Source organism: Phoxinus phoxinus, assembly GCF_949152265.1.
Source record: "Phoxinus phoxinus genome assembly, chromosome: 23".
Classification (NCBI taxonomy): domain Eukaryota; kingdom Metazoa; phylum Chordata; class Actinopteri; order Cypriniformes; family Leuciscidae; genus Phoxinus; species Phoxinus phoxinus.
Window position 1 is genome coordinate 3,496,092 of NC_136898.1, and position 10,353 is coordinate 3,506,444.

The 10,353-nt window shown below is 36.7% G+C and overlaps 1 protein-coding gene across 1 annotated transcript; it reads left to right on the forward strand.

The window, feature by feature from the left end:
* Nucleotides 1–47: 47 nt before the first annotated feature.
* On the forward strand, nucleotides 48–9,507 carry ddx56 (DEAD (Asp-Glu-Ala-Asp) box helicase 56). Its single transcript, XM_079599155.1, has 14 exons — nucleotides 48–216; nucleotides 1,188–1,349; nucleotides 1,456–1,610; nucleotides 2,264–2,434; nucleotides 3,404–3,494; nucleotides 3,576–3,817; nucleotides 4,735–4,878; nucleotides 4,998–5,111; nucleotides 5,745–5,839; nucleotides 7,220–7,290; nucleotides 7,377–7,466; nucleotides 7,553–7,658; nucleotides 7,744–7,835; nucleotides 8,692–9,507. Exons 1-14 carry the CDS (start codon nucleotides 160–162, stop codon nucleotides 8,773–8,775), a joined length of 1,674 nt encoding a protein of 557 aa, XP_079455281.1. The 5' UTR covers nucleotides 48–159; the 3' UTR covers nucleotides 8,776–9,507.
* Nucleotides 9,508–10,353: the final 846 nt, after the last annotated feature.

Genomic DNA, 10,353 nt, shown 5'->3' on the forward strand with positions numbered 1-10,353 from the left:
GTTTTCTAAACTTGGTTAGTCTTCATAGACGGTCGTATCCGCATTAAATGCACGTCGTGTGGTTTGACCTGCAGTTCCCCTCCAGTACCATAAGCGGCGCTGTGGCGCAGCGGGTTCAATGTCTCGCTCGTCTGTCTGTGCGCAAACACACGTGTGAAGATGGAGGAGGATAGACTACTTTTTCATGAGATGGGGTTAGATGATCGGCTATTAAAGGTAACATATATAGTCGTGCTAATAATATAAAGTCTGCCCGCCTCGAAATACCAGACAGCAGGATATCATATATTCGTTTTGTGCCGTTTGTCTGCATTTAGTGTCTGTTTCGACATTATATTTACTTGCTAACAGCACTGTCATTTCTGAAATAGAATAAAATGGATCTCTTATTGGATCTATGCAAACATTTCTTTCTGGTTCAACAGATTCACCATGAATACATTTCTTGTATATCTGTATTTAGTTATATGAATACCATAGTTCCTTTCAAAATACTATAGTTAGTACAGTAAAACTGTGGTAATATGTACAGAACACACACACACACACACACACACACACACACACACACACACACATATATATATATATATATATATATATATATATATATATATATATATGCTGTCCAGTCGATCTAACATAAAATACTTTGTTTACATAATATATGTGTATGTATTTATATTATTTTATGTATGTATATATAAATATATATATATCAAATGTGTTTGTGAGTGTATATACTGTATTTGTGTGTGTGTGTGTGTGTGTGTGTGTTTATATATACAGTATATAAACTCACAGACATATATAGACATATAAGACATCAACATGCAGTGATACAAATCATGTGAGCACATCTGAAAATCAGAAATGTATATGTAAATATATATATATATATATATATACAGACATACATACATACATATATTATGTTAAAAAAAAATTGACAGCACTAATATATATATATATATATATATATATATATATAAATATATACACGCATACATTTCTGATTTTAAGATGTGCTGCTCACATGATTTGTGTCACTGCATGTTGATGTCTCAAATCACAAAACATTTTTCAATCCCATTTACTCTTGTGTTTTAGTGCTGTCCACTTGTGATCAGATCATCTTCTAGGGATGTTAAGGATGCATTATTTAGCGCTGCTGTTGTGTTTCTCAGGCTCTGGCTGATTTAGGCTGGTCTCAGCCCACCCTCATCCAGGAGAAAGCCATCCCGCTGGCGCTGGAGGGGAAAGATCTGCTGGCCCGAGCTCGAACCGGATCAGGGAAAACCGCTGCCTATGCGGTGCCACTGATCCAAAGAATCCTCACGTCCAAACAGGTGATGTGTGGCTTTTATTCATTTATATACTAAGTTTATACTAAGCCTTAATGACAGAAATAAGTAACATTTGTTGTCGCTGATGTTGTATGTTTGCTGTGAGCAGACTGTACGTGAGCAGGCCATTAGAGCGCTAGTCCTGGTCCCGACTAAAGAACTGGGCCAGCAGGTCCAAACCATGATCCGACAGCTCACTGCGTACTGCGGCAGAGACGTGCGAGTGGCAGACATCTCTGGGAAGGCGGATCTATCGGCACAGAAGTCAGTACTACAACAAATCACTTGCTAAAGGAATTATATCTATATGTGACCCTGGACCATAAAACCAGTCACATGGGTATTTTTTTTTTTTAATTGAGATGTATACATCATCTGAAAGCTGAATAAATAATCTTTCCATTGATGTATGGTTTGTTAGGATATGAAAATATTTGGTTGAGATACGACTATTTGAAAATCTGGAATCTGAGGGAGCAAAAAAATGTAAACATTGAGAAAATCTCCTTTAAAGTTGTGCATTTATGTTCACGATTGTGCTGCATTCACTCACAAAAATACATGTTTTATATATTTACGGTAGGAAAATATCTTCATGGAACATGATCTTTACTTAATATCCTCATGATTTTTGGCATAAAAGAAAAATCAATAATTTTGACCCATACAATGTATAGTTGGCTATTGCCACAGATATACCCGTGCGACTCGTGACTGGGTTTGTGGTGGCGGGTCACATATATGTAACTCAATTTGATATAAGAAATTACTTTCTGAACAAGTTATGCTAAAGTTAAATCACATTCATTCAGGAGTAGGTTTAATCTCATTAAGGCTCATTCAAGCTCTCGAGTCTCATTCTGATTGCAATTTAATATTGATTCCAAGAAACATTTACAATTCTTTGTCTTTCACAGGCCTATTTTAATGGAGAAGCCAGATATTGTGGTGAGCACGCCGTCCCGTGTTCAGGCTCACATCAACGCCCAGAACCTGCAGCTGCACACTTCATTAGAGATGCTGGTCATCGACGAGGCGGATCTGCTCTTCTCCTTTGGGTTTGAAGCTGACCTCAAAAGCCTGTTGTGGTACGTGTTTGAATAAAACAGCTTGGCCCTGTTTACAGCTGGTATTAAGATGCGTTTTGCTCGATCGGATCACAAGTGGACCACACTAAAGTAAGTACAGGTGCAAACGGGTCTAATACGTTTTTAGTTTGTCCACTTTCAACCACTTCCAGAGGCAGTTGAAAACACATTAGACCGGATTGCTTTCGTAGTGTAAACGCTCATGTGGTCGAATGTGTTCAAACAGCCACTAAAGACCGTCTACTGACCGAATGCGTGAACATTATGGAAAGTTGATTAGACCGTTCGCATCTCTCTCAAAAAAATTAGCAAAGAGTTTCAATATTTTTCCTATTTAAAACTTGACTCTTCTGTAGTTACTTCGTGTACTAAGACCGACAGAAAATGAAAAGTTGCGATTTTCTAGGCCAATATGACTAGGAACTATACTCTCATTCCTGCGTAATAATCCAGGAACTGCCGTACCAGCAGCGCAGTGATATTACACACTTAGTGCCGGTCACGTTGGAAGTTACCGAGCTGGGCGCTGTGATTTTCAGGCGCTGTGTAATATCATTGCGCTGCTGTACGGCAGCAGTTCCTGGATTATTACGCAGGAATGAGAGAATAGTTCCTAGTCATATTGGCCTAGAAAATCGCAACTTTTCATTTTCTGTCGGTCTTAGTACACGATGTAACTACAGAAGAGTCAAGTTTTAAATAGGAAAAATATCGAAACTCATTGCACATTTTTTTGAGAGAGATGCTAATGGTCTAATCAGATTCAATGATCTATGCTAAGCTATGCTAACAGTGCTACCGCCAGACCCGGAGATCGGCTCAATGGATTCGAAAACGGTAAAACTGTTTAACTCTAGGGGAGCTGGAAAATGAGCCTATTTCCAAACAAAGTGGAGTGTTCCTTTAAGATGTGCTCTCTTCTATTGGACTTTGTTACAACATCTAGTATTTGTCTGTTGCCCTCTGCAGTCACTTCCCCAAGATCTACCAGGCGTTCCTCATGTCGGCGACGCTGAATGACGACGTTCAGGCCCTGAAAGACCTCGTCCTCCACAACCCCGTGAGTGCAGAAGCAGAGAAGCGTTAGCAGCGTGTGTGTGTGTGTGTGTGTTGTCTGGGTCTGATGGTTCTCCTCCTGTAGGTGACGCTGAAGCTCCAGGGTTCCCAGCTGCCCGACAGCTCTCAGCTCCAGCAATACAGCGTCCAGTGTGAGGAGGAGGACAAGTTCCTGCTCATCTACACACTCCTGAAGCTCGGCCTGGTTCGAGGGAAGTCCCTCATATTTGTCGGAGATGTGGACCGCTGTTACCGGCTCAAACTGTTTTTGGAGCAGTTTAGCATCCCTGCTTGTGTGCTGAACTCTGAACTGCCGGTTCACTCCAGGTGGGAGAACAGACTTGAAATCAAATATTTTTTTCTTAAAGCTGCAGTGTGTGATTTCTGCACCATTAAATAGTCCTGCTGCTATTGGCCGAGTCAGCAGTGTTGTGTTGAGGCACTTCCAGGGTTATTATCATGAACTAAAACTATTAAAAATGATGACTTGAAAAATTAGAATATGGTGTAAAAGTTCATTTATTTCAGTAATTCAACTTAAAAGATGAAACTAATATATTATATAGACTCATTACATGTAAAGTGAGATATTTTAAGCCTTTATTTGTTATAATTGTGATGATTATGACTTACAGCTTATGAAAACCTTTTCACAATATTCTAATAATATTAAGACATAATCATCAAAATTATAACAAATAAAGGCTTAAAATATCTCACTTTGCATGTAATGAGTCTATATAATATATTAGTTTCACCTTTTAAGTTGAATTACTGAAATTAACTTTTGCACGATATTATAATTTTTCGAGTTTCACCTTTAAAATTAGACCAAAAATTTTTGAATATAACTTATTTAGGGAAAAATGACATGACAGAATTTAACATTTTTGTATATATTTTGTTGACTTGTGTCCAATAATGTTTAAATCCAGAGAAATCAGCTATTTTATTATTCATGTGTCTTTTGATTTACAGTCAGTAGATCACGCACAGAAGTAAAATGTACTAGTTTCTGGGCCGTGCAATGTTTGATTTTTACAATATTTCCTGTTATAATACTTCTTGCTGATGTATACAATGCCAGTAAGGTTGGAGAAAAATAATATTAACCAGTAATATCTATAAATATTATTGTTGTGAATATTGTTTAACTCAAATACGTCACATCACATGTGTTTAATGCAGTTTTCATGTTGCATTCGATGTACTTAAATCAGTTTTTATTTGGGTCGGTTTTTCAGGTGTCACATTATCGCTCAGTTTAATCAAGGCTTCTACAACTACATCATCGCCACAGATGAACAAGGACTAGAGAATCCCGTTGCAAGTTCTCAGAAAACACAGGAGAAAGGAAAGAAGAAAAAGAACTCTGGGAAAAGTGGAAAGTATGAGTTCCCTGCTAATTAAATGCATGAAAATATGATTTATTTTTTTGATAATGGTTGGTGTTTTAAAATGGTTTCAGCTTTAAACATTTATACTGAATTTTGTTTTATCCTCTCAGAGGCAAAGACAAGGAATATGGCGTTTCCAGAGGGATCGACTTCCACAATGTGTCTAATGTGATCAACTTTGATTTTCCCACTTCAGTCGAGTCCTACATTCACCGCGTCGGCAGGTACACTGATGATCGTTATCCCACTTTATTCTAATTAATGAAACTTATTTTTAATAGTTTTAATTTTAGTTTGTTAACAACAATAATTATTATTATTTATTTTTATATTTTTAGTTATAGATTTAGTAATTTTTTATGTGCTTTTGTCATTTTATAATCTATTTAGCATGAATTTCTATTTATTTCAGTTTTAGAGATTTTAGCACTTTAACAAACTTATTTTATTTTATTTAGTTGCGATTTTTTATTTTCGTTTAAGATTTTGTTTGTCTTTCATAAAATGTATGTTATTTTATTTCAGCTTAATTTAAATTAACTTAAATTGTTTGTAATAGATTTAGTTAATACTGATAATGATTTATTTTTATATTTTAATTTTGTGCTTTTGTCATTTTTTTCTTCGATTTAGCAATAATCTATATTTATATCAGTTTTAGTCATTTTAATACTTCAACAAACTTTAAGACAAAAAGATTTAGTCTATATGTAAACTTTTTTTAGACAAAAGATTTAGTCTATATACATTTTGATCTAATATTTATATTGCATTTTATTGTAGCTATATTTAAATTAACATTTAGATTAAGATTTTATTTACACTAACACTAGTTGATTTTTCCCGCTTCCCTTTAGAACGGCTCGAGCGGATAATCCCGGCACTGCGCTGTCCTTCATTTCTCACACAGAACTCCCGATGCTCACAGAGGTTGAAAGCGCTCTCTCTGGAGGTGAAAGTCACAGGCATCAGAGGATATTTAATTTAACACGGTCACCAAGAACTAAATACGGCCTGCTTGTCCTCTTAAAGGCACACTATGCAAGATTTTTACCTTAATATAACAGCTTCGAAGTCATTTCGATGGTAAACGAACTCGTAGTTGGGCGAATCATCCCGATAGCAAAGCAGGGGGGGGACCAGCAATGCAGTTTGAGAGGTGACAATAAAAGGCATTTTTCCTAGCCTGATTTTAACCTCTGTTTTGAACGCTCTGTTTGAAGGGGCGTGTCTGTGTGAGGCTTCAGTGTAAACGCCCACTGCTGTGATTGGCTGCTGTGAGGCTTCCGTGTAAACGCCCACTGGTGTGATTGGCTGCTGTGAGGCTTCCGTGTAAACGCCCACTGGTGTGATTGGCTGCTGTGAGGCTTCCGTGTAAACGCCCACTGCTGTGATTGGCTGCTGTGTGGCTTCAGTGTAAACGCCCACTGCTGTGATTGGCTGCTGTGTGGCTTCCGTGTAAACGCCCACTGCTGTGATTGGCTGCTGTGTGGCTTCAGTGTAAACGCCCACTGCTGTGATTGGCTGCTGTGTGGCTTCCGTGTAAACGCCCACTGCTGTGATTGGCTGCTGTGTGGCTTCAGTGTAAACGCCCACTGCTGTGATTGGCTGCTGTGTGGCTTCAGTGTAAACGCCCACTGCTGTGATTGGCTGCTGTGTGGCTTCCGTGTAAACGCCCACTGCTGTGATTGGCTGCTGTGTGGCTTCTGTGTAAGCGCCCACTGCTGTGATTGGCTGCTGTGTGGCTTCAGTGTAAACGCCCACTGCTGTGATTGGCTGCTGTGTGGCTTCAGTATAAACGCCCACTTTTGTGATTGGCTGACATGCTTGCATATGAAATAGCTAGTATTACATGTGGAACTCTCTCGAAAACTTTTACTACATTTTATTATTACAGCTATCGAGATTAACGAATCATGAAAAGTATTGTTTAAAGCATTATATTTAAATCTATCCCCATCACATGAAAGGTTGCAGTGATGAGCATTGAGCAGATGACATACAGTCTGTTGATCGCGTGAATGAAAAGATCTTATCTTATTGCAACGCAATTTCTGCACTCACAAATGCTTTCACCAAATAACAATGCAAACACGATTCTCAGTTCATCAACCCTTTAAATACAAATACTCCACAGCGACTCTAGGGGTCGCTGTTTGACAAAAACGGAAATCTTGCATAGTGTGCCTTTAAAAACCTAATATTATAAACTAACATTAAAAAATATCTTAAACATTTATTGTATTTTTTTTATTGTATATTTGTTGCAGATATGAAGGGAAAAAAATAACACTTTTTTTTTTCACAAGCAAATTTTTTCCTCTGTTTTCAGACACAGAATGTGTTTTGAAGCCGTACGGGTTCAAAATGGAGGAAATCGAGGGATTCAGATACAGATGTCGGGTATGTTTGTGTCCTCTTATAGTACTGAAGCTGTATTATGGTTTGGTTCACCACCTGAAGTCTCTTGTATGGTATATTTCACCCAGGATGCCATGAGATCGGTCACAAAGCAGGCGATGAAGGAGGCCAGACTGAAGGAGATCAAACAAGAGCTGCTCAATTCAGAGAAACTCAAGGTTTGTGCTCTTTAAACACGGCTTATTTTAACCAGTTACTCTCTCATGTCGACTGACCGTAGGAACTAATGTCCTTTATCTGACAGACGTATTTTGAAGACAATCCCAGAGACCTGCAGCTGCTAAGACACGACAAAGACCTTCATCCCGCCGTCATCAAACCTCACATGAAGAACGTGCCCGAATACCTGAGTAAGGAGTGATGGCTTTTTGATTGCTCTATATTTTGGACGCACAGACAAATGGATTTCAAACACAGTTTTCATGTCCGTTTCAGTCCCGGCTACGCTGAAGAGTCTCGTCAATCCTCTGAAACAACGGAGGAAAAGGAAGTTTAAAACAGGCGGCATGATGCTGAGCAGCTTTAAGGTGACAATCGTTCATTTACGTGAACACTTTCAAAACTCAACGCTACTATACATATTAACTACTTATTGATATAATTAGGGCTGCTCTCGACCAGACTAGTATTCGTTCATTTAATCCGTTAGTCGACTAGTCGCACTTTAATGATATTAGTTTAATTTCTTAAATATATATTCTGGGGTGACATCGGAAAATGGTTTGAGTTTCAGGGCTGAGAAAGAATATTATGTGTAACATTGCTAACATTGTTCTGCATTACAGCAAAATACTAAACCATAATAATCAGCCTTTAAAATATACAGGTGAAACTCAAAAAAAAAAAATATTATGCAAAAGTTCATTTATTTCAGCAATTCAACTTAAAGGGGTCATGACATGGTTTTTTTTTATTTTTTTATTATGTTCCCTTAGGTGCAATTTTAGTATTACTATAGTTTTTTTTACAAGTTTTATTTCAGCAATTCAACTTAAAAGGTGAAACTAATATATTATATAGACTCATTACATGCAAAGTGAGATATTTCAAGCCTTTATTTGTTATAATTTTGATGATTATGGCTTACAGCTTATGAAAACCCCAAATTCAAAATTAGAATATTGTAAAAAGGTTTTCATAAGCTGTAAGCCATAATCATTTTCTTTTCTTTCTGCGACCAACTAAGTAATTAAAATTTGGTTGACTAAAAACAATTCTTTAATAAAAAAAATTGGTCTTTCTCAGTGACTAACGCTCTAGATGTAATAATGGCATATTGGTTAATTAAGAGTTAGATACTTAATAGGACTTGAATTGTGCATAGAAACAGATCCTCCAGAGGTGCTCTGAATCAATAATTTTCAACTTTTGATGTATTTGCAGAGCACTTTCAGAGGCAAAAATCCACTGAAGAGTTTTCGCTACACGAGGAAGAAGCGCGGTGAAAAGAAGGCTGGGAAAACCTAACAGCTTCAGAGACTCTGGGATTGGATTGTGATGTTGAGGAATCGTCTGGACACTTTGTAAACATGCAGTGAACTGTGTTCATCCTGTCTTCCTGCATGTTTGAAATATACCTTGTGAATTTCGAACATGTAATATTGTTTCATTAATACTAACTACTTCATACAGTGTCTCGTTCTCATTTTGATTATAAAGGTTTTGATTGGAGCTTCATTTAGATCACCTTCAAATTGCACAAGTAATTACCAAAAAAATCCAACTATTGTCAAAAGAATGCATCATGGTTTATTTTTTTTATTAAATTAACAATTCTTATGAGAAAATAATATCATGAGGTCCTCAAAATAAGCTTAATATTCTTTGATTTTGGGAGGAAATATGACTTGTATTATGTTTATCGGCTCAAATAAACCTTTGACAAAATGCTTTTATATCCATATACAATAGACAAAACCGATTCTGCTGTTGTAATCTAATGTCCACACATCAAATACTAATTTGATCACAAGAACACAACAGACTAGTTATGGTGCAGGTTACTGGTTAAAAACTGATGAAAGGAATGTTTTATTAATGCCAAATATTTATTAGTCAACATGTTCAATTTTACTACAATTAATGAGTATGTGAAGGGGAACAATTACTTTTAAACATCACTAAATGCTCAGGTTCTTCTAACATGAGCCAGCAATGATTTGGCAATTACCAGAAGAAGGCACCTCAAAAGGTCTTAGTTAGTGGTACACGTGGAGTGTAACTTGTACATTACTGAGGGCAGAAACATAAGCACACACTCATTTAGATGTGAATATAACACTGTCATGTTTCCTGTGCTGAAACACCTCAACCATTCAAAAGCAAAACGCAGAACAAATGTTTACATCGACACGACACCAATCCACCTCTGACATATAAAACCCACAACATTAGTGTTTGAACATGTCATAGTGATGAGTTTAAGGATGTGTAGATTCTCCAGTTCATACAAAACGTTCCTCTAGTGCCAGCTTGTACTGCATATATATATCTACTGAAAAACAGTGAATTGGGTTATATTTCACCACAAAAATTACAAGAAAACAAAATTAAGCATATTTAAAGACATCGTTTTCAAAACAATTAAGCACGTTTCACTCCCAAATTCTCATTATTTTCCTATTTAATTTCCTGCGTAAAACGTTATTTTTTCTGTATACTAAGATTTTTTTTACTTCTAAATTAAATTAGCATAAAGGCAGTACAATAACTATCATGGTATACAAGTACTTTACAATAATAATAAAAAATCATTTTTTTATACATTATAATAATACTATTCCAGGGAAGTTTGTGCTTAATTGTCAAAATGAAAAAAATTTACTTGCCCAAAATTAAAAATTTTGTCTGTCTTTCTGATTTTGGGGTGAAATAAGACCTGGGACCAGTTGCATAAACTTAGCCAACATGTTAGTTGTGTCCCAAATGACAATGAACTATGTAACACAATGTATTTATGCACTATGTACACAAGCATGTAGTGTATGAGTTTTATACGGTCATTTAACATCAGGGTCTCAAAGCCTCTGATAGTTGAGTGCATGA